At 56.8% G+C, this 24,657-nt stretch overlaps 1 protein-coding gene across 5 annotated transcripts in view; it reads right to left on the reverse strand.

Annotated features, from left to right (window-relative positions):
* RPS6KA2 (ribosomal protein S6 kinase A2) overlaps positions 1–24,657 on the reverse strand; it is a 293,733-nt gene that overhangs the window by 201,852 nt on the left and 67,224 nt on the right. The window contains exon 1 of one of the 5 annotated variants that reach the window (XM_047093148.1): positions 21,623–22,244. The exons of the other annotated variants lie outside the window; for them this stretch is intronic. Coding sequence (XP_046949104.1) covers positions 21,623–21,673 — 51 coding nt within the window. The 5' untranslated portion in view covers positions 21,674–22,244. Of the gene's footprint in view, positions 1–21,622; positions 22,245–24,657 lie in introns of those variants that run through there. 5 annotated transcript variants of the gene reach the window in all.

Genomic DNA, 24,657 nt, shown 5'->3' on the forward strand with positions numbered 1-24,657 from the left:
AGGGCCAGCACTAAAGGAGACCAGCCTTCAGTCTCACAGCTGCTGAGACAGCTTCCAAACAGGACAAAATCTACAGGGCACGTGTTGTGGCGACACGGCCCCCGACGATGCTAACCCGGGTGAGGGAGAGCCCCGGGGGCTCGTCGTCCGGAAGGCACACTCTGGATTCATTTACAGAGAACTCCGAGTCATGCCCTGGTCAGAACATCCCTAAACTTGCATCAAGAGTACAAAGTAGAGGGTTCACTGACTCAAAGTATGTTTATAAAACTCTTTACAGCCGCTACTGGGCTTTCTCTGGTGTGGGGTTTGTTTTTCTTTTTTCCCCTCGCCCACCATTACCAGACAGAAAGAAGGCTCGGATTGCAGCAGCTTTGGGACAAAACTTCCAGCAAAAACTCCAGAAGCTCAGTCCTACCCTCTTCTCTGCAAAGACCCCAATGTGGCTGTCCCCACGCGTGCAGAGAATCATACGAAGCACACGGGAAGAATACAGGTACAGATGTCAAGCACCAACACGAAGTACTTTAGGAATCATGTTTCCACTGGAAACACCCTAGAGCTGACACAATCCTCGTGAGGATTGAGTCAGTGGCTAAGATCAGCTGGCCGACTGGAGCACAACCCTACCCCAAAATCTGAGGTAAATGAAAAGTCCCTCCCACAGAACTTGCTCCAAACCTTGTTCAGGGGAGGAACTGGCTGCCCTATCCCCACGTCCCCAAGAAGGAAGCTGCGTGAGGAAGAGGGAAGCGACGGTCACGGAGGCAGGACCGCGTCAGGGCAGAGCAGATGGCCGGCCTCGGCGAGAAATTCAGAAGAGAAACTCACAGTCCGGAGAGTCTGCCCGGCATCATGATGATGGGCCCAATTACACATTTATAACCCAATCAAAGTGGAAACCGTCAAGAGGGCTCATCATCTACTTCATCTTCCCTGAGCCCGTGATCTGAAAAGAACAGTGATCAGTGGTCCCCAAATAGAAAAGTTATCGAAAGGCAATTTTCTTCCAGCTGATTGATCCAGGAATGACGAAAGCAGCAAGCTGAACTCTCATCAGAAGTTTGTATCTAAAATCGGAGACGTGTTCTGCAAGGCAAGTAATGCTTGGGTCACTCACGATCAGACATCTCCGGATATTCTCCCGTACTTCAGAGGGTGGGGACGTCACGGGCCGCCTTTCTGGGGGAACAGAGATCAGGGGAGCACTCTTCAAAAGTTGTTGACGGCTTCTAAAGCAATCCACCTTCCTGGTAACGTCAGCAACGTTCTGCTCAGTTAAGTGGTTGGGCAGGTATCTGAATCCGTTGTGTAGAAATGCTAGCAAGTACCATTTTCGAACGCCAGTATGTTTTGGTTTCGCTGATAAAACATGGGGATAATTTCCCCCAAAGAAGATACACAAATGACTTAGCAAGCATACGAAAAGATGCTCAACATTACTCATCATTAGGGAAGTACAAATCAAAGTCACACACACACACAGCACCTCGTACCCACCAGGATGGCCATGATAGAGAAAAACTCCCCAGAAAACCACAACTGTTGGTGAGGATGTGAAGGCATGGGAGCCCTCGTGCCCCGGTGGTGAGGACATATGCACGGCTGCTGTGAACAACGGCATGGCCGTGACTCACAAAATTGAAGGTAGAATTCCCACACGATCCGGCAACCCCGCTTCTGGATATACACCCCAAAGAACTGGAAACATAATCTCAAAGAGCTATTGGCACACCCGTGCTTACAGCCACGTTTCTCATAACAGCCAAAAGGTAGAAGCAACTTAGTGTCTGGGGACAAAGGAATAGATCAACACGATGTGGTGTCTAAACACAGCAGACTGTTACTCGACCTTAAAAAGGAAGGGAATTCTGACACGTGCTACAACCCGGAGGACATTGTCCTCAGGGAAATAAATCAGCCACAAAAGGACAAGTATCGTATGACTCCACTTATATGAGGTTCTTAAAGTTGTCAAGTTTATAGAGATGGAGAGTAGAAGGGCAGGTGCGAGGGGCTGGAAGTGCAGGTGAATGGTGGTCAACGAACTTGGAACCACTGCCCTATATTCTTTTTTTTCTTAATTCTTCTTTTTAATGTTTATTTATTTTTGAGGGAGAGAGAGAGAGAGAGAGAGAGAGAGAGAGAGAGAGAGACAGCATGAGCGGGGGAGGAGCAGAGAGAGGGGGAGACACAGAATCCAAAGCAGCCTCAAGACACTCAGCTGTCAGCACAGAGCCCGACGCGGGGCTCGAACTCACAGACCGCGAGATCATGACGCGAGCCAAAGTCGGACGCTCAACCGACTGAGCCACCCAGGTGCCCCTGCACTATATTCTTTAAAAAAAAATTTTTAATGTCTATTTACTTTTGGGAGAGAGAGAGAGAGAGAGAGAGAGAGAGACAGAGTGCAAGCAGCGGAGGGGCAGAGATAAGGAGACACAGAGTCCGAAACAGGCTCCAGGCTCCAAGCTATCAGCGCAGAGCCCGACGTGGGGCTCGAACCCACGAACCACGAGATCATGACCTGAGCTGAAGCCGCACGCTGAACCAACTGAGCCACCCAGGTGCCCTGCCACGGCACTATATTCTTAAAAATGTATAACATGGTAATTTTTTTTAAAAAGGAGGCTCCATGCCTTATGTGGGGCTTGAACTCACAACCCTGAGATCAAGAGTCTCACACTTTACTGACTGAGTTAGCCAGGTGCCCCAAGACGATAAATTTTATGTTATGTGTATTTTAGCACAAGTAGACTTCTTTTAACGTGAGGATCAAAAAAAAACCCATAAAAGATATACTCTGTGCAAATAGTTCATTTTCCTGCTTTTTTAAAAACATGCCTGAACCATAAATTGAGTCTGTAATATACATACATTGAAACATTTTAGTGGTATCTGCATTTTTGTAAAATCTAAGTCTTTCTGACACCTCTACAGGACAGACACAAAAGGCCAGATTTCATGTCTCTGAGGCAAAAAAAATACGTCGCAGGAACACACAGCTCTTTATAGATAGCAGCTTTCAAAATTTCCACATCCGTCGACCACCGGGATAGGCCAAAAAGTGCCCCATTTTTCCCTGCTGTTGTAAAAATGCAGAACCACGTGCCAAGAAAGTAGCCGGAACAAACAGCATACGGCAAACAGCCCCTGGGGGAGATCAGAACTTTATCATCCCTGATTAGGTATTTCAAATGGGATAAAGTTTGGAAGGTGTGGATGAAGAGATCCAGAGTGCTTGGTGTGAACAGCTCTGCAATCTTCCAAGCTCGCCAAGGCGCCAACCCGAAGTGAGAGTCTGCAAGGCTCTGAACCCCCAGGGCCCTGAAGGTACAAAGGACAGGTGGCTCTCTGGCCCTTGGATGGCTGTGGCAGAGAGGTCATAGATGTACAGGCGAGGAGCCCAGGACCAGGACGTGGTAGGAGCCCACGAGATGTTTGGGGAGGGACCGTCACCTGCTGAGGGAGATCTCCCCGACGGAAGCAGACAGTGTGCAGGAACGTGAGGCCATTCGGACAGGCAAACACCAAGGGCCCTGGAAAGCCAGAGTGACAAAGACCTGAGGCTGGCGAACGGTCACACGGACGCGTTGAGACACAACTGCCCGTGGTCAAACCTTCAGGTGAGACCACAGCCCTGACTCCCAGCTGGAAGCAACATCACGAGAGACCCTGGGACACAGGCACCCCACCAAGCTGACTCACAGCCACAGTATGACACAAAGTGCTCCCTTTTTACGTGGGTACGTTTGGGGTAATTTGCTGTGCATCAAAGGTAGTTAACGCAGGAGGTAAAAAGCCAAAACAGGAGATAAAATCACTCTCGAACGTAAGATGATCCAGTTTCAATGCTTATCCGTCCCTACACAGAAGCAAAGTCGTAGACTTTCAGACATCGATGGCCAAAGTAAAGTGTGGCACCGTGGACCATTCTGGAGCGTGACCCTCACCTCTAAAAGCTTTTTAGCCACAATTTTCTTTGCCATGTTTGAAATGAGACAACTCCCAGTTCCTACCGATGACAGGGAAGAAGGGAATTTCCCCACAATTCCACCGTGTCTAGCACGTCATTTAAATGCAATTTTCCTGTTTCCTTTCATCAGGGCGTCGCAGAGAAAACTGTCCGACATTGTGAAGACAAGAAGAATGATACTTTTGAGAAAGTGGGTGACGCGGCTGTTAGAAGTCAGGGGCAGGCAACAACCCCCAGCTCGTCACTCCAGTCCTGGTCTGTTTGTAACATATTGAAGAAGGTACCTGGTAACCGACTCCATTCAAAATTGGATGGAACCCGCCAGCCCACGGCTGGTTCAGGTAGAAAGCATCCAGTAACAACTGTGATCACTGGGCGTGGAGATAAGGAATTCCAAGGCAGGTAGAGTCCGTGATGCTACGTCGATGATGGAGGGAGAGCCCCCCGCCCACTACAACACTCTCGATACCGAAGAGACACTCAAGTTCGGTCACAGCAGCCCCACTAAGTTAGGGGGATAGGAGAGGGCCAGCAAGGCACGATGCCGCATCAGCGGTCTGATAAGAACAAGGGAGGTCGATTTGTCAGCCTCCGCCTTCAATTCTGGCTCTGAAATCAGCGGAGGAGAAAAGCAAAGTTGGGGCAAAGACCGTAGGCTGAGTGGGGAAACTGGGTGACGGGCCCCAGGAGAGGCCGCCCAGCAGGGCCCAGTCAAGGTCGGGGCCGGACCCCGTCGTGGAGCGGACGAGACCTGGACTCGGAGGTGAGCTGAGTTCTCTGATCGCGCGCCCACAAATCAGCAAGCGTCAGAGATTCCAGCCGGGTGGGCAAGAGTTCACCCATGTTCGCATTTACGAGGAGGACGGGACAGACTTACTGGGGAGCCAGGGGGTCTGAAATCTGCGATCCTGATGGATGTGGCCTCTGCCCCGACCTAGTCCCCATTTATAAGCCGAGCCAGTGATATGGTCCTGTCGATTCTCGGGAGGGTCCTGCCAGCTGACAGATCGTAGGTTGTATGTCCGCTCTAAAGTCAATTTGGGGGGAAGATCACAGAAAAAAAAAACCACTGTGCGAAAAGGTCCTCGGTGGAGATTAAAGAAACAGAGTGGTTCAAGGAAGCACGCAGCAGGGTCCAGGGGTCGGGGACGCGGCGGGAGAGACACCAAACCCAGGGTAAACACTGCATCGGTACATAAATCCTGACCCGGCGGTGATATTTCACCCTGAAACCATCAAAATTCAGGCAAGATAAGCGAGCTGACGATACGCATCCTATCATCGCCAGAATCCCCCCTCTTTGAGCAGTAAGCTATTAACAGGCAGAAATTTGTCAAATCGTGGTCTCAGTTCAATAAATGCAGCAGATACAGGCTAGTCATTGTTCACCCGCAGACAGGGCCAGTCGGACCTCCAGATCTTTTTCTTGATTTCAGTCCTGATTTTTAAACAAATGCATATTCCTCTAGAAGACGTGTTGGGACGTCATGGCAGTGCTCATTCTGCGGAGAAACCGGACACGTCTCTCTGTGGCCGGGAGACCGTCTGGGAGTGGGGACGGCCCCAAACGACCAAGCATCTCAGGGACCGCGGTCCCCGGCCACCTGCCCGTGACGCCGGGGGGCTCCGTGTGCGGAGGGCGGGACACTCTTGCCGCCTTCACAGACTCTGCCTCCCGAGAAGGAAGGCTTCTTCTTCTTGGCTGAGACACCCTTGCCGTGGGCCACGCCGAGAGCAGAAGCGGGCTCCCACGTTCCCCCTGCGCCCCCGGCTTCCAGAGCGGGTCAAAGGTGTGCGTGTGGGAGCCCCACAGGGCTGCACCCTGGGTGGGCACCCCAAGCCCCTTCCTCGCCTTCCCAGCTGCCCTGTCCCTCCCATCTCCCCTCAGTCATCATACTCCCACTCGCTCTGAAGCTACCTGTGTGTGTACTTGTGTGGTGCCGGGTCCTGGGCCACGTGCGTCCACATGGACACGGGGGATGCGCTGATGGGCCCCAGGTCTGGGCCATATGTGTGCATGTGGAAGCAAGGGAGGTCATGCTCGGTACATGCTCCTACACACACACACACACACACACACACACACACACACACTCTCTCTCTCTCTCTCTCTCTCTCTCTCTCTCTCTCTCTCTCTCTCCAAAAAGGCCAGAGAGCTGGGCTCTGTGCTATGGAAACACCGGTCCCAGGCATGGAGGAACCTCCTCTCCCCCCAGCTCCCACCCAGCCAAAGCTGGGGGTGGAAGGCCCGCAGTGCTGAGGTCGGGCTCCTGGAACAGACAAGGAACTCAGGGAATAGACGTGCTGGCCAGCTCTACACAGGTCTGCCGGCCCCCCACCTCCAGAGGCCCCGGTGGTGGTACCTGGCCTTGGGGGACGGGGTCAGGGAGGGCCCCACGGACAAGCAGGAGGCAGTCCGCCACAAGACGCTCTGAGGCGTTCACCATCTCCTTACCGATTGCTGCTAAAAACAGCCGATGTGTCCCGCAGTTCTGATGTGCTTGTTCTAAACAGTTACCATCAGATCAATATCAATAAGGAGCCACAGTCATTTTCTGCCCCGTCCAGCTCTCCGCGGATGCCGGGGACAGGTGCGGGGGCTCGGCGGGAGACCTGGGCTGTCCGTCCACTAAAGCGCCCTCCACCCCTGCAGCCGGAAAACGGGAACCGCCAAGGGTCGCCCACCCGGAAAATTCTTCAGAGTCATCCATGACAATAAATAGGTTATTTTTGTTTAAAAAGAGCGACACGATGCGTTCGGAAGGTTATTTATGGAAAACAGGAAAGGTCTAATTTGAAAGGGTGGTTGACTTTGATTAGGGACAATGGCGCTTTGAACCCGGCCGGCGGGCGCTCCGTGGAGACAGGGCCAGCGAGGTGAAAACATCCACGTCAGCGGCCGGCAGTTTCCAGCTGGTCCCGGGTGGGGACGACTAGCAGGGCCGAGGACCCAGGCGAAGGCACAAGATCCCCTGTCGTCAGGATGTCGAGCCTGAGCCTGAGGGGACAGCGGACTCGGAGCCCGACTGGTGCCCAGAACAATGGGCTGATGTCTTGATGTCTTCGGAGGGAGGCCGGAGTGAGGAGAGGGCTTAGGAATCAGCAAGCACCAGATAGGAAATCTAGGAATGCATTCAGCAGTTATTTATGGAAACAGCAGAACTCCAGCTTGAAAGAGGCCAGAAATGAGCCAGAAACAAGCATCGTGATTTCAAACAAAGAAATGTTTGAAAATTCACGCTTCTCCCAAACATTGCTGCGTGAATACAGATACTTGGAAAGTAAACCGTGAGGAACAAATAAATGGTGGCCAAGGCTCTAGGGTTTCCCCTTTGTCCGTCCAGGCCCGCGGCCGGGGCTCCCGCACGCCGCCCTCCCGAGGTCAGTGCCACCCCGTCACCGGGTGGGATGCAGGGGACACGCGAGCAGAGCCCCTCGGGGGGCACGGTGGTCTTACCCCTCACTGGTTCCCGACAGGAGAGGACCCGGGGCCCCCACCCCACCCTCACTCCCACCGAGAGCTCCAGTCCTACCAGCCCGCTGCCCGCCCTGTGCTCGTAACCGACCTGTGAAATACTCCTGGTCGGCCCTACACGGGAAAGGTCACCAAATGAACAGAGTAGCAAGGCTGGAGTCACAGCGGGTCCCTGGCACCTGCCGCTCCCAGAGGCGGGTAGCCTGTTGGCAGCCCCTCCAGAGGTAACAACTCTCATGTCTTGCTTCTTGGTGAGTCTGGAATGCCGAGGACTCCCCGACACGACAGATGAAGAGTTAACGAAGTTCCTTCTCTTTCCGATCACATTTTCTCTGTTTTCCAGTTCTACGTACCAGAGACTCCCTCAACATTTTCCCCATTTTTCTGAATTTTTTGGCAGCCCTGTTTCATTTAATTTTATCTTAAGTTTACTTATTTGAGAGAGCGGAGAGGGTCAGAGAGAGAAAGAGAGAGAGAGAGAATCCCAAGCAGGCTCCGCACCGTCAGCACAGAGCCTGACATGGGGCTCGATCTCACAAACCATGAGATCGTGACCCGAGCCAAACCCAAGAGCCCAACACTTAACCAGCTGAGCCAGCCAGGCACCCCAGCCGCCGTATTTTAAATCTGGAAGAATACTTTTTTCTTCCTTAATTATTGCTTCTTCATTTCATCCTCTTGGCCATGATGCCATATTTTCTCAAATCTCTCCAGGTTCATAAAGTTCTCCTCTGTTCTCTGAGCCATATCTGCTTCTTCCGGGGTCACCACGTGCTTGTTTTCCTCCGTAAGGTGAGGAAGCCGTCCGTCCAATAACAGAAAGCTGGGCGCCAACTGGCTTCACCTCGGTGAGGGACCTGGCGTATGACGTCTTCTCCCCTGCAGTTTTGGGCCGGGCCTTCTCTGGACCGTCCCGTCATTGCAGCAGACCGGTCTCCTGAAGGGCAAGTGCATCCCTGTCATTTTGCTCCTCGGACCCTCGGTGGCTCCTCCCTCCGTCACGTGAAGTTGTTCCCAGTAAGACCTCGCCCTGCCTCGTGCACGACAATCCCACACCATTCCCACTCCACCTGGGCCACTTTCCCTCCCGCTCTGCCCCCTCCGGGTGCCCCTGTGCTAGGCCCACCTGGAGGCGACTTCCTGGACCCCCTCCTGCTAAGACCTTCCCCCTCTGAACTGAAGTCATGATCCGTGCTTCATATTCCCGGGGCACTTAGCCTGCTGCGGTGTGAACAGCACTTGGGATATCTACTCGTTTTGTCCTACCAGGTTCCAATCTGCTTCCATTTACACCTTTGTATGTAGCCCGCACGTTAAAAAAAGGCGGATCATTATGACCGAAGTACTTCTCTGGTCGTCTGCCCAGTTTGGCTTACCAGTGGCCGTAGCCGCTGGAGCTCTGGGAAGGCTTCTTTCGTAACCCAGCACGTAAGGGACGTGTGCCGGAAAGACTGGACTCCCCTTCGACCAACGTGGTCTTAGTTAACTTGAGAAGGAAGCTCTTCCTACAGATGTACTTAACTCTACCAAATTTAGGTGGAACCACGTGGGAACGCGGCTGTCTGCAGATTTCCAAAATGGATAGCCTGGCATAAAACAACCTCCAGGTGTGTGAACACCTGAGAAGCAGGGACCGCGTTGACGTGGGGACAGTCCATGCCGCCATCCTCCAGGAGCCCAACTAGAGGCCACGGACACGCGGGCGGGGCTGGTTTCCACGCAGTGCTGAGAGACACAGCACAAGAGGGACACAGAGAAGGTGCAAGGTCTCACTGCAGAGGAAAATCATAAGCCTGGTCATACAGATTTTATTTACCAAACACAAGTAGGTATTGGATGCTGCCCCAATATTGACTATTTGAAAGGAAGGCAGATACTTTTGGATTGTGTTAACAATGACTAGAATTTGCCTCAAAATAATCTGGAAATCGGTGGTGGCAGGGGGGAGCAGACGCATAAATAAAACAAGACTGGTCTTTACTTAAGAAGTCTTGAAATTATGTGTCCGGGACAGATCCGTGGAGATTTAATATACTCTTTTCTTCTGTATGTGCTCACAATTTTTACGATAAAATTCACTTTTTAAGAAGGGATTTAACCTCTCAAACAAATCAGTGTGGTTGTAGATTCTTTACAGAGATTCTAACTTTTAAAATGCTTCTGATATTAAAAGCATCCCAGAGCAGCATGAAATAACTTTAAAGCTGGGTGCTTTAGGGGCGCCTGGGTGGCGCAGTCGGTTAAGCGTCCGACTTCAGCCAGGTCACGATCTCGCGGTCCGTGAGTTCGAGCCCCGCGTCGGGCTCTGGGCTGATGGCTCAGAGCCTGGAGCCTGTTTCCGATTCTGTGTCTCCCTCTCTCTCTGCCCCTCCCCCGTTCATGCTCTGCCTCTCTCTGTCCCAAAAATAAAAAAAAATAAAAAAAAAAACAAAAAAACGTTAAAGCTGGGTGCTTTAAAAATGCAGCCGTGACCCTGGGCACGTATAACACTATTTCGTATGTCGAGCCATACTTGGTCGTATCCGCACCACCTAGCCGGCATCGCGGCACAAAGCCGGTCTGTGCTGTCTCATCAGCCTCCTGCCACCCAGGGCGTCCCCCCTACGTCCCTCCATGTCCCACAGACGCCACCTGCTCCTGACAAAAGCTATTCCTTCGTTCAGGGCATGTCCTGCCCCCTCCCCCCACCCACGGCTCCAGCCCTCCGCTGAGGAGTCAGTCCGTCACGATGCACAGCAAGTCTGCTCACGTAGGAAGTTGGATCTCCCGGTAACTGAGCCCCAAGTGTGCTCTTCGTTCATTAAATGCACTATTAAGGCTTGACTCTCTGCCTTTGATTCTTCTGTCCTTTATTTCACATAAGAAACTTTGGCTTTCCCAAGCACGACTTAAACTCCGCGAGGTGGGGATACTGTCTGAATGTCTCTCCCGACAGGTGAGCGCCTTTATGAAGACTTCCCAGCTTACATCACCGTGACAGGGAGGAATTACCACGGTTTGTGATTCATCCCTGGGTGTGAGTGGGTTGGGGGCAAGGTGAGAAAAAGAACAAGACCGAGTTTCAAAGAGGCCTTTGGACCTGCATCAGACTTATAGACAGTAAGCAGCCAAAGGGAGCTTGAAGGTTGGTCTTTTTTGGTAATTTTTTTAAAGCTTATTTATTTTGAGAGACAGAGAGAGAGAGAGAGCGCGCACACAAGCAGGAAGGGGCAGAGAGGAGGAGAGACAGAATTCCAAGCAGCCTCCAAGCTTGGAGCCCACGCGGGCTCTAACTCACAAACCGTGAGATCACGACCTGAGCTGAGATCAAGAGTCGGATGCTTAACCGACTGCACCACCCAGGCGCCCGAATTCTAGGTCTTTCAATTCTAAATTCCCTGCGTCTGGTGCTGCCCCTGCGGCCCCACCGTGCGTGCCGGTGCTCAACACTCAAGTGCACAGTACGTCATCGGTGATGGCAGCTGAATTTCCCAGATTTGTCCGCGGGTTGAACATTTAGGAGCTGTGTGTATTTAGATGTCCATCCCCAAGTGGATCTTTGGCTGCGGTCGTTAGCACACGCATCCATACTCGTTTGCCACAAATAGCAATTTTACGAAACGCGGCTCACGTCACAAGACCTGGCTGGCCAGCCACCAGCACAAACGGGCAACACATTAGTGGGAATAAAACCGCAAAGAGAACAATTGAGTGACGGATGTTGCCCCTTAGGTCACGACGCAACGAATAACACACACTGCCCCTCACGTTTGCCTCCACGTAAGACAGTGCAAACTGCGAAGACGCAAGGGCACGGAGGACAGGGCCCAGGGGGACGGCAGGGTGAAGGGGGACCCTCAGTGTCCCCCCACGTGCCATCTGTCCCTACCAGCCCCCGTCTCCCTCCTGCCTTTCCCCCTCTTCTGCTCCAAGTCAGCCTTCGTTCTGCAGCGAACAGCGAAGACAGAAGGAGACGGAAAGAAACCCAGCCAGAAAGGAAAAGGCGGTAGAAATCAGAGCAAGAAAGGAAGCCTCTGTTCCCTCGCGTGTCAACCCACAGACGTTTGGAGAACTACGATGTCTGAGCACCGCCGCACAGCTGAAGACGCTGCGGGCTGACGGACCGTGGAGGAAGCAGACGCCCCGCCTCGGGACAGGCAGCGGCGGCGGGGGGCCCGCGACCTTCACCACCCCCAGGACCAACGGTCCTCACGTCGGCCCCGTGCACGACGTCTCCCTGTAGGCCTGTCCCTGGTCCCTCCCTCAACCTGCTGCCCAGACTCGCCACCCCTGGGAAATCTGAGCCTCTTTCTGTCTGGACGCCTGGGGTCCCAGGCGCAGGAGAGCTGTGCCCCGGTGGCCCCCAGACGCTGCCCTCCTCGTGTGGCTTCAGGTCCCAGCGCTGGGCCACTCCTTCGTTTCTGCCCCCCCGAGGTTGCTCCCAAAATGACACAGTGGCCTCTGTCCCAGGGACAAAGCCCTCTCTTGAATTCCCCACCGCAGGAGGCTAATGCGATGACACCCTCCCTCCCCCAACAGTGTCCCCGCCAGGAGTGTCCCGTCCTCAGCCCCTCCGCAAGGGGACACATACTAGCCTTCCTGTGCGTCACTCTCAAACCCCATCATTCTGTCCCAGGATGGTAGGCTCAGGTTTAAATCTCATGACGAGTAAGAATGTAAAGCGAGAAATGGCCTGTGCCACGCATGGTTTAATCGTAACGTTTTGCTCGTCCTTAAGCAGCGCCCTAAGGTTTTCAGAGGCTGCTTTTCTGTTTAATCTACGGGCAGTTCACCCAAGGAACACATTTCGGAACAAACTTCCCCTTCGCTACTTATAGGCAATAAAATGTACCAGCTTTCTCCGTTTTAATTCAGTAATGAAACGAGGACCATAAACGCTCAATTGAAAACAAAGGCACAGGCCTCCCTCGGCTCTTTCGGTCCCACTCGCTTAATAAAACACTGGTGTTGAAATGCCACCGAAGGCAAATGGGACGTTCTTGCTCTTTTTCTTGCCCAGGGTTCACCCTCGGCTCACGTCATAGATGTGGGGGGTCTGCTCACCGCGCCCCACTCAGAGCCCCGAGCCCCCGGGCGGCGGGAGGGAGAGCCGGGAAGGGCGGGCCAATGCTGGGGGGCTCTGTGGCGCCCCCAAAGTCTGTCTCAGAGGGTGAGAATAATCGGGATCCCAAGAAGACAATCGGCGGGAGCTTGGAGAGGAGTACCAGTGACCCAGACACAAAGGACACAGTGGCTGCTCGCTTACAGCAAGACCCTTGATCAGAGCCTCTGAGGGAAGCCGACTCCCTGCAAACAGCGTCCTGTCTGCCCTCAGCGCCTCCTACCGCCCTGCTCCCCGGAGACTCGCACCACCCTCTGTGACCGATGCTTCTGGAAGGCCATTAGTAACGTAGATCCTAACGTTTATAGCCATGTTCTTACAGCCAAGTCACTGTAGGGTGAAAAGCAACAAAAGAGAAGAGAAAGTTAAATGAGGGATGGAGAGAAGGTCTGCCACTGGGGAGACATGTGGCCCCACTGTGTGCCTCTGGCTAAGCCCACCCGGGGTCGCTCAGGTCCACGCTCCGGTGCGTGGGGACCCACACTTTCGCTCCGGAGTCTGGCTTCACGGACGCGCACGCGGGTCCGAGAAATCAGAGGCCAGGCTTGAAACCCACGTGTCCTCATGACCATTAACACCTTCACGCGTCTCTGTATGGGACTGCGCGTGCTGCAGGCGTCTGAAACCTCAGCGAGTTTAATTTTATAAATTATATGCAATTACATTCTTTTTTAAGTTTATTTTGAGAGAGGGAGAGAGCACGAGCAGGGGAGGGGCAGAGACAGAGGGAGAGAGAGAACCCCGAGCAGGCTCTGGGCTCTCAGCACAGAGCCCGACGTGGGAGTCAATCTCACAAACCACGAGATCCTGACCTGAGCCAAATCTAAGAGTCAGACACTTAAGCCACTGAGTCACCCAGGCGTCCCTGTGCAATCATGTTCTTAATTAGGAGAAAGTGTTGAAAAGGCAAGAACGATGACCATGCCCTCCCAACCCGGCAATGAGTAAATGAGAGAGAAAATGCTTCAAGAGTCAGTTATAATCTATAGACCTCATTCCCTCAGTTCCAGACATCTGAAATGTTCAAAATTATCTCATTAGTTTAAATTATTAGTTTTAGATTTACCTTATTAATTATGTGGTCACATAATGTCAGATTTCATTTGTAATTAATGATTCACCTAAGAACGGGGGCTTACAACTCTTCCCTCCATTAATCAGCAAAGTCCCTTTTTCCCACAGCGCTCCTCTGCCTGGGAAATCGATGTCCCCAGATCACTGCCCGTGCACAAATGCCACCAGAGCACGTATCAGACGGAGAATGTGGGAGAAGAACGCATTCCGGACGCTTAACACCTTCGGGCGCCCAAATCCACCCCTGGTGGGTGTGGGGTGGTGAGGGAACTGGCTGGCCCGTAGGCGCAAGGTGGCAGGTGGGAGGGGGCGTCCTGGGGGCTAGTCCTTCGGGACTGCCAGACCCCCGTGGCGCCGGGCCCCAGGCTGGCTGAGGCATCCAGCGGCAGAGCGACCTTTCTCCCCAGCTGCTCCCGCGTCGAGGCCGGGAACGCAGCAGGTGCAGCAAAGGCTGGCGATGCCCCGCTCCCACCCCGGACTCTGTCCTGTGAGAACCTACGGCATGAAGTGAGTCTGCTAGCACGGCCCTCATCTGGCTGCAGCGGGGACGGGGGTCAGGGAACAGGCTTAGCACCTGCCCTCCCAGGAGGGGTGGGTCTCGGTGGGCACTGCCCCCTTGGATGCACCCTCAGCGGGTTTCCCTCCCAGCACGAGCCTGACCTGTTCCCCAAACAACTCAGCGTGTTTCCCGAGAGAAAGCCTGGGCCTAACTGTTCACAAGGTGGTGCTTTTTCTACCTCTTTAGACGTGACAGTAACAGAATGTTGTAAGGTCTGAAGAGCTGTATCTGGGTGGCTAAGAAACACGGCGGGGACAAAGAGAAGCCCGTGGGGGCAGATGGCTCGTGGACACCCAGGGGGGGGAGGGGTGCCACCGCCCCCCACCAGGGCCATCCTGATGCAAACAGCGGGTGCCAGGGCGCCTCGTCCCCACGCGCCGGGCGGTGCTGCGTGCTGTGGAGACGCAGAGGGGGCCTGGACGCACGCGGCATGAGTGTCCGGGGCCAGGAGCACGGAAGCACTGGGACCTCTGTGGTTAGGGGCCCCACTGGGCACTTCTGTCCCTGTCCTTCCCGCCCTAAGCTCCCTGGGAACATGGACAGGGTCTCCTGTGCCGACACAGGCTGCTGGGAGCGCAGGTTCATCCGGGACTGGAGAAGACCGTGGGCTCGAACCGACGGCGTCGTAGCTCCTCCTGCAGCCCAGCTTCTGTGGGGACAGCCTCCGCGCATCATCGCTTCGGGTCCTCACACTTCTGTGGACCTGGTTTCTCCCGGCCAAGGTGACCGTCTGGGACTGAGAAACCAGCCCCAAGCCGGGAGCCGGGGAGGGAGCCGTGGGCCCGCAGCCCGGGTCCGGATGCTGCTGGGACGGCACCACTGGACTCCGAGAGCGACACCGACAGACGCGGTCAGGTGACACGGGCCGGCTAGCGTGCGCGAGGAGCTTCGGTGTCTCCCCCTCACACCTCGGGTCCAGGGGCCGAGGGCAGCACACGGCCGGAGAGACTTGGTGCCCTCGCAGACCAGACACAGGCGGGCGAGCTTCATCAGGCCCGGACACCAGGGACAGGGGCATGGCCGGTCTTGCTGGCCCCCATCACCGCGACGACAGTCACAGCCAGGGCTGGTCACTAGGGGTGGGGATGCGTGGGGGCGCCACCAAGCCACGCCCACCTCTCCTGCCGCGGGATGCCTGGCTGTCCTCGTCCCTCGACGCATTCCCGAGCCTGGCGGAGGCGGCTGTCCTCGTCCCTCGACGCATTCCCGAGCTTCTTATCGGCTTCACGTGCAGGTGGGGAGATGCTTCCAGATGATCTCAGAGAAGGATGCAGAGGGGCCAGGGTCGAACCCGCAGCGTTGTGCTAGGACCCGCCAAAGAAACTCAACCTGGCAAGCCCTGCGACAGCCACGGGAGCCTGTCCCCTGCCTACAGACTGTGTCCCCCATGGCATCGCATGGCCTGCCTTTTGCTTGTGCCCTCCCCTCTTCCACTCACTTGGCTCCTCCTGTTTATCCTGTGAGACTGGCCACCTCCTCCATGAAGACCGCCTTGACTGCCAGCCAGATTACACTCCTCTGCACATCCCCACATCTAGTCCACTGTTTCCGGCTGTGCCGGGTGGGACCTTGCCACACCGAGGGGTCCCGTGGCAGCACCCAGGCCTCCCTCTGGTGCCCGTGCACACCGGCTGCCCCGACAGCCCCCCCAAGGGCCCGGGGGGCGTGCGCGCACACGGGGGCATCGCTCCATGTCCTCCGTTGGCAGGCGGAAGGAGAAAGAGGAGAATGTGGCCCAGTAAAGGCGTGGAAGGACCGAGTCAGGGCGACAGGGGCCCCGGGACACGTTCGTGCCGGCCGGTCACACGGAGGAGAGGACGTGAGCCCACGGAGAGGAGACTGCTGAGCCCTGCGCAGCAGGAACGAGCCCCAGATACACGAGCGACACCAAGGCCGCCAGGCCACCCGCCTGCCGCGGGGGCGGCCTCTGTGAGCGGGGCTTCCTCGCTAGCTCGGCCCCCCCACCTGGCCAGAGCAGGATGGGGGGGTGATGCCGGGACAAAGGACAGCAGAGGCTCTGGTTGGGGTGCAGCTGATGGGGGTCTCTGAGGGCAGAAGGCAGGGCAGGGGTCCCTGGGCTTCCTGGGACACGGCTGCTGCCCTCGCTCTCCTCTGCCCAAAGTGTCGGGCAAGGCTCCCACGGTCACTGAGGCCTGTGTGCAGGTGAGTCTTCGGGGGGGTTGGAAGGTGCCGGGCTCGGCCGTGGGCACACGTGCTGTGAACACCGGGACACGGGGGCCAGACCTGGGGGCGGCCGAGAGCCACCGCCCGGAAGTCTTCTCTGACCCCCTGCCCGTGCCGGCCCCGCTCTGGCCACCCCCCTCGCCCGCGGAGAATACCCTACTGCCAGAGCCACGCCTTCGAGGACGGTAAGTCCTAAGGGACCGGTGATGAGGAACCCACGCAACGTTATCTTTCCCAGGTCCACTGACGGCCACTTAGCAAAGAGCAGGACCGTGAAGCAACACGTCACCCCGGGCTGGGGTCTGAGCGAGGGGCACGCAGCACCGCTTCTGCGCACGGAACGTTCGTGGGCCGACGGGGGAAACGACGCGCGGCTGGAGTCACAAGTCTTCCAGGCTCTAGGAAGTGCCCCGGGGTTAGCTGTGCGGCACTAACGTGACAGGCAGCTTAGCAATGGTTTCTTTTCTTTTTTTTTTTTTAATTTTTTTTTTTCAACGTTTATTTATTTTTGGGACAGAGAGAGACAGAGCATGAACGGGGGAGGGGCAGAGAGAGAGGGAGACACAGAATCGGAAACAGGCTCCAGGCTCTGAGCCATCAGCCCAGAGCCCGACGCGGGGCTCGAACTCACAGACCGTGAGATCGTGACCTGGCTGAAGTCGGCCGCTTAACCGACTGCGCCACCCAGGCGCCCCTTAGCAATGGTTTCTATACACAGCAGCGTGCACACCTATAAACACGTGACCTGCTCATGCTCACTTCCTGCCTACGTAAAGTGGGGTAACCAATGCACCGGCCTCCTACGACTTCTGCGGATTAAGTGGGTTATTACGTGTAATGCACTTAAAACGGGGCTGGCATCTTCTAATGGGGAATCGGGAGCTTAATCCCCAAAGAGCCACAACAAGGCCTCCATTTCCCAGATCCAGACTGAAAGGCGGAGAGGAATCGGACCAGCGCGGCGATGAGGGGGTCCTCCGAGCTGGAGACATGAGTCAGCCCCTGCACATGCCCGCACACACCTGCACACACCTGTTGTACACACGCACACCTACACGCACCTGCACGCACGTCGCCCACAGCCCCAAGAGTCTCGAGCAGGAAGAGAACCTGGACGTAATCCTGAGTGAGCAGGTAAGGGCTTGAAGGTGGAGGCCGAAGACCAAGAAAGACACTCAAATCCACGGGACTTATCACGTGTGACTGACGGACGGGGAAGGCCCGGCCACAGGCGTCATCAATCGCACAGCTCCGGCTCAGGACTGGCCACAGGGAGCCAGGGGCCCCGACAGCACACTTTCCCACCCACCCCAGACCCTCGTGCACCGACGCTGCCTGCCCCTGCCCTCCTGTGGGCACCGCCTCCCCTGGTCAGAGCAGGTCACTCATCGGAGCAGCCGGGCCCGTCACTCCCTGAGCGGTGACGGCGGCTTTCAGCAGCGCCCGGCGTCCGAACACGGCCCCGAGGAGCCGCTCCAACATCGGCGACAACACAGGTGCTCGCGCTCCACACGGCCGTCTCGCAGTGGAGACTCCCCCCTCCCCTGTCATCCAGCACCCGCCGCACGCTCCCCTCCCTGCATGCGGCGCGGAACCGGGCCCCTCGGCCCAAGCCGCCCCTGCAGCGGCCGTGCGCACCAGCAGCCCCGCGTGCCCCCCACTGGGGCGTGGATGCGCGGTTTCTCCGCTTCCGTGGAAAGGCTGGTTCTCTTGCCTCCGACAGGAGGCGTCTGGATTCACCCGGAGAGGAACCCGGGGACCAGGTGCCCGCCACACCTGCCGTGGGCGTGTGTGTCCCCTCAGTCCAACAGGGAAGACCGAAACCGTGTGCCTGGACACAGGAACAGGGAGGTGGAGGGGAGGGGAGGCGAGGCTGAGCCCGGCCAGCCTCACTGTGCATTGTTCCTTCCGGCTGTGCCCTCAGACCTGCGGGCCCCGCTGGCCCTGTGCAGCTGACGCACCCTGGGCCGGCCGGAGGGACCCCAGAGGACAGGCGTGGGTAACCGAGGACAACCGTGTAAGCTGGCTGCTTGAACCCCGTGCACTTAAAGGCCCCCACGGTTCACAGGCAAACGTCTGTTGAGTCCGAACAGGGCTGCCCGGTGGTAGCTACAAGGGGCTGAGCCCAGCATCGCCGCGCGCTTTGCTGGGACAGTGGGCGTCCACCTGCCGTCGCCCCACAGAGAGAGGTACCCTGATAGGGACTCACCAGATGCTGAGGTGGAACCGGCAGCCGCTCCGAGGCCCCCGACCTTGCTGGCAGGCGCCCAGGAGTCCTGACTGCGTCCCTCACCGGGGAGGGGTGCCGATGGCCGGGAGGGGGCTGTCCGGGAAGGGGCACGGTGAGGACTGGAGGGAGGAGGGTGAGGGCAGGAAGCCGTGTGCCTCTGCGGCTTGGACACACGAGCCCGTGCACTTGGTCACGTCTGTCGTTCGCATCCACTGCGGATCCCACTCCGGTGCGGAAAGGTGTCGATATACCCGGAGAGAACCCACTAGAGCAACGACTCGGCAAACTGGCCCTTTCCATCCCGCAGAATGGCGGCGAATCTGCCTGTTCCTCGGCACGGAGCGTCCCGGCCGCAGAAATACACGCCCGTCGGCTCAGAGAGCCAGACGGGATTCCCGGCAGACATCGGGAAATCAGACGCGGACGTTGCGGCCAGAACTGCGTCCTGGTGGCCACGAACCGCTTTACACAGTCGTAAGGATCCTTAACAGACAGAGCACCGTCACCCCCGCTCGTCCACTTCCAGGCCGGCGTCCCCCACACGGCGCCACACGGCTGTCCTGTCCACACATGAGGCGAACGTCCCCTCCCTGGGGAGGGCGGCGTGGGGCCTCTGCTCGGCAGCTGGCCCGCGCGGTCACACCCCTGGCTTCACCACCACCCGGGGAACCGGGCAACTCACCTCCTCCAGATGGCCTCGGGCTCCTCGTCTGCGAAACAGACACAGACACGCCGCCTAACGAGCGCTGGTCCTCTGGAAGGTTCTAGTTTCAGACGTAAGTGACCACGTGTACAAATACAAGCGATGTGTGTTTGCACCGAAGACAGACCTATCTGTTTCCATTCTTCAGGGAAGTCCCCGGGGACGGAGACCTCTGAGTGCTCCTGCCGTGCACGCGCGTTCACGAGGGCTGTTACCTGGCACTGACATCTCTATGTTTTATAAGGACCGTTAATTAAGTGAAAGCTTTAAACAGATTCTTGGCTAGCTGGGTCATAAACAGTGTGCGGCACCCGTGAGCGCCAACCGCACACGGTTCCTACGGTTCCCGTCGCGGTTTCGCCACGCGAGAACAGAAGTGAAACCTCTCAAAGATCCTTCAGGTTCTAGAAGATTCGGGCCCGGGTGGTTCAGCTTGGGAAACCTGCGCTCTGTCCAGATACACACAAACGTCTGTGACGCGTGACGGGCGGAAACCAGCAAAGGGCAAACAGGCAGGACGGGCGCCGTCTGGGGCTCGTGTCCCGGCTCAGAGCGCGGGGGCGGCGGGGGGACCTCCCTTCCCTTTCGCGGCTCCTGCAGCTCAGGCCTCCCTCACCTGCGACTCCACAAGGATTTCCAGGGGCCGGGCTCTCCTCACAAACCCCGGCGAGGCCCGCCAGGCTCCCCAACAACTGCTCCTGCGTCCCAGCCGGGCACCCCCTGCCAAGTTTGCATCCTCGCAGGGGCCAGTGGGGTCTGACCGCCTGCAAGACACTTTCTTCGCCACCACGCCCAGTTTATACCACATACTGTGTGCTCCCCGTTAGTACCACAGTGTGCACGGCGCCCCAGGCCCCGACACGATCTAAGGACTCCGGTCTAAATCTTCAAAGGGACTGGGGGCCCCGTGGGGTTGAGGCAAAGGCATATTCCAAATAACAGTGCTGAGTGTGTTTCAGGCGTTTCTTTCTTTAAAAAAAAAAAAAATCTTTTTTAATGTTTATTTATTTTTGAGAGACAGAGCATGAGTCCGGGAGGGGCACAGAGACAGAGGGAGACACGGAATCCGAAGCGGGCTCCAGGCTCCGAGCCGTCAGCACAGAGCCCGACGTGGGGCTCGAACTCACCAATCGCGAGATCGTGGCCTGAACCAAAGACGGATGCTTAAGTGCCCCAGGCATTTCTTTATCCAGGCATTTACTTGTTTATCCGAAGATTAGAACAGAATATTACGAATCACAGAAGGCTAGGAGGAAGCTGGCCAGGGCACACATTCCCCCCCCCCCCTCGCTGGGCAGCTACCCATGATGCTCAGTGAATATCCACAGACCAATTAAAGTCAACCTCTTACACAGGACCAGTAACAGGACAGGGAATCCCGTTGGGAGAGTGGACCACAAATTAACAAAGACACAGTTCTGTCAAACGGGATTCCCAGGGGGAGACAAAGTGAGCCAGGCAGGGGGGTGCTTGTGCCAATGCCCCACAGAGCAAGTCCAGATCCAAGACCTCACCTCCCACCTCACCCTCACCTGCTGGCACCTGCTGGCTCAGGGAAGGAGGGCTGGGAGGACAAAGTGGTCTAAAATAAGCAGAGGGGCGCCCGGGGTGGCTCAGTCGGTTGAGCATCCAACTTCAGCTCAGGTCATGATCTCACAGTTCAGGAGTTCGAGCCCCTGAACTGACAACTCGGAGCCCGGAGCCCGCTTCGAATTCTGTGTCTCCCTCTCTCTCTGCCCCTCCCCTGCTTGTGCACGCACGTGCGCTCGCTCTCTCTCAAAAATCAACACTAAAAAAATAAAAAAAAACCGGCAGAGAAAGAAGAGGGCAGAAGTGTAAGAAAAACCTAAAAGGACTGAACGCCACTCAGCCTCCTACCTTGTGCCTCCAGCTCTAGATAACCTAAACTCGCCCCTTGCGGAAAAGAAACCGCTGCCCCCAGAGACCAGAGCTCGAGCGGGGGCCCAAGAGCGAGCGAGGTTCTGCAGTCTCAACGGCGAGATCAAATAACGTCTGCCAGAGACCAGCCGCTGGGCAATAGGACCCCCTCGCGAGTCAACATATAAACAAAAGCAGCAGCCAAGCGGGACGAGTTTGCACCTAAACGAAGAAGAATAAACGACAAAAGTGAAAGTTAAAAAAAAAAAAAAAATCACACTCCAGGTCTCCTGTTAAGTATCAGGAAGCGAGGGGGAAAGGTTAGCAATGTCATGGGTGACTTTGAAATACAATTACCTAAGGGACTGGCCAGTGAGGCTCCCAGACGGGATAACACGGCGTGCTCCGAAGCAGTTTGTAAAGAAGCAGCAAAGGTACTTACTAACAGCGCCCCGTAGAATTTCGAGAAGGCTTGCCGGAAGCGAGAAAGCATCCTGCCTCGGTGAGAAATGGGTTTCGGGCCGGGAGTCGCCCGCTCCTCCTCCTGGAGCGTGGACAGTCTCACTCCCCCACGTGCCAGAGAGCACACCTCCCGCTGGGGTTTGTCAACATTCGGGCTGGTTCTCCCCGGGCGGCAGCAACACGCCGTTCCCGTGCAGCGAGGCCAAATCAGAACCACTTTTAGGGACTGACCTAATCCAGCACCCCGGGCTCATTTACTTAATATAGGGACCGCCGTCTCCAACGGGTGGCGAGCGGGCAAGGTTGGCCACCTGTTCTGCTGCGGGTCTGCCGGGCTTGAGCGAAGCCCAGATCAGACGCGCCACCAACTGGAAGCCAAGGGCGGTGGGGGCAGCTGGACCACAAGGCCGACCGCCCCGGCCAAACGCACACGCTCTGCTCCGTCTTCATGCCCGGGAGCCGGCAGCGCGGGCCGCTAAGAACGCGACTCCCGTCGTCGTCAGTCTCGCTTCCGTGCGTTTTTTTTCCTGGAGTCTCTATTTCTGTCATTTTGAGAAGCTCCGACCTCCTCGAACCGTGGGTAGGGCCTCTGCGAAAGAAACCTAAAACCGGGAGAACGTAAGCCATGTACCAGCGCCACGCGGCTTAACTGCAAAGCCGCAAAGATTCACTGTTCCTGTGTCCGACCGCTGTCCTCCGGGTTCCTAAACCGGAACCTCCCTCCAGATCTGTGGCCACGGATGTCTAAGGCGGGCCCCGATGGTTCATGAAATGGCCCCCGCCGTTCTGAAGTGATGGAGCTTAAAAAGAGACGTCTCTGCCATTAATATCCACCCCAAACGGCTCCTTGACGGAGCCGAATGCGGCTGGCGCATTCAACGTGCCGTTTTGCCTTCCCTGAGAGCACAGCATGCCCACCAGCTCGACACTCCCACCACGCCCGCTAGGCTCCTCGTCTGTGCGTCCCCAAACAGCAGCTAAATTGGCGTTAGCAAAGTTGGGCAGAAGGCCCACAAAAATAAAAGGCATAAAAAATAAGGTCCGCTGACCGTACTGCCGCTGAGACACGTCTCAGCCAAAAGTGACTCAGCTGGTTTGCGCAGCCGAGGGGTCGGGACCTCAGCCTGCCTCCCCCGTGACCGACTAGCACCACTCAGGCCCCCGCAAGGAACTCTCCCCTCGCTCCATGCGGATTCTCACCACCACGTGGAAGGACAAAACTAAGACGCGTCTCTATCACGCATCAGCGGACGTCGCCGTTCGTGGGGAGTCTGTGTGGCATTTTGGACGAGAAGACAAGAGAGTATCTTTATGCCCGTGAATCCCCCGCAATTCACAGGGGCGGCCCGTCCAGACGCTCCTCACGCCCCCACGCGTGGGGACTGGGGGACCGGAGGAATTTCACCTGGCAAGTCAGACCTACGCAGAAACCACCTGCTTAGCTCCACGTCGAGGCGAGCACCGGGGGCAGGAGGCCGGGCGTCTCTTCCCCGGGGAATTTGCAGAGACCCTCCCCCGTTTGGAGCCACCTGTCACTCACGGCCCGGCCAATGCAATGACGTCACTGTCACGGAATCTGCTGCCTTGCTAACTGGCTCAGTTGTGGAGAGGTTTCTAGTAACGTTCCAGAGCTGAAGGCGGAGCTCCCCGACCAAGGAAAAAATGGCTCCAGCTGCCAAGCGCGGCCTCACAGGGCTTCACCGCCCCCAGCTGGGGTGAGGGCACAGGCCACCGGGGTCACAGCTGCACGATCCAGGAGGGCGGGGGTTGCTTCGGCCCTGCTGTGGGAACCACTTCCTGCCGCGTGGTGTTAGTGACCATCCACACTGCTAACTCCGAACGGTGTCCAGCTGACCTGTGTCCCCGACCTCCAGAAACCTGTACCAGCACCTGTCGATGGGGCACCCGGTGTGCGGCAGATGGCGCGGTCCCCAGGGCCACACCGGCTCCTTCTCCCGGCTCCTCTGATGGCAACAGCCAGGCACACCTTCTGCCCGTGACTCAGCTATTGGGGGTCTTTCCCTTTCGTTCCCACGTTGACTCAGCCTCTTCTCTGTCGTGTCCTTGTTTCTGTCATCCTCTGCACCTGCCGCGTGTCTCCCAATTGCCGCAGAGGGGAGCCCCCGCCTCTCCATCTCGTAACCCCGTCTCAACCCGTTCTCCACAGCGTGACCAGACCAATGCTGACATCCAAGCCTTATAATCCCTGAGGACCCCGTTGTCCTCAGGACAAAGCCCAAGGCCCCGTAAAATGGTTCCCGAGCCCCCTGCCCCGTTGTGGCCCCAGCGCACCCCTCCTTGCCTGCCCACCCCTGCTCCTCACCTCCTCCCTTCCCCCCCAGCAGGGTTTTTCCAGGGTGTATGCTGTGCCTTCGGTCTGGCCAACTCCCTCCCGGCTTCCTGTTCCCAGACAAAGGTCCGGGGGGTGAGTCCCCCAGCCCTGTTCGCCTCTGTGGTGCCCTGGGTCACCCTGTATGGCCACAGCTGTCTTGGCAGGTGTGGCCTGCTGGCTTGTAGGCCCCGGAGGGCAGGGGAGTGCCTTACCCACTCCGCACACAATAGCACCCCTACTCGGGAAGGAGGGGCCGCTGACCTGGCCCCCCACATACAACAGGTCATTAAATCAAGTGTGTACACGGGCACGATCAGCCATGTTCTGGATCCAAGAAATGCTGTTCCAAACTCTCACCCACATCTTCGAGACCCAAGAAGGTGAAGGCAGCGGGGGCGAGTGCCCGGGGGACGCAGACGCTGCTCCAGGAGGGGCCGGCACCCGGCTCTCAGCGTGGAGCCACCAGACCCTTGCATATCACTGTCCCCTTCCCAGTACCTCCAAGTGCACATTTTCTCGTTTCTCTCACGCTGCAGTTCATGACCTGAGAGGTGCTCAGGACCCACCGCGGGTTGGCAAAAACGGTGCACGGCAGCGGAGTGAGGTTCGTCACATGAAACAATTCACGTTACTCGTGAATCTGTACGGACATATACGTGCGTCGGGCCACACATACGCATTCC

This window comes from Lynx rufus, unplaced genomic scaffold, assembly GCF_022079265.1.
Source record: "Lynx rufus isolate CCGP_SWC_20201006 ecotype Redwood Valley unplaced genomic scaffold, mLynRuf1.p SCAF_32, whole genome shotgun sequence".
NCBI lineage: Eukaryota > Metazoa > Chordata > Mammalia > Carnivora > Felidae > Lynx > Lynx rufus.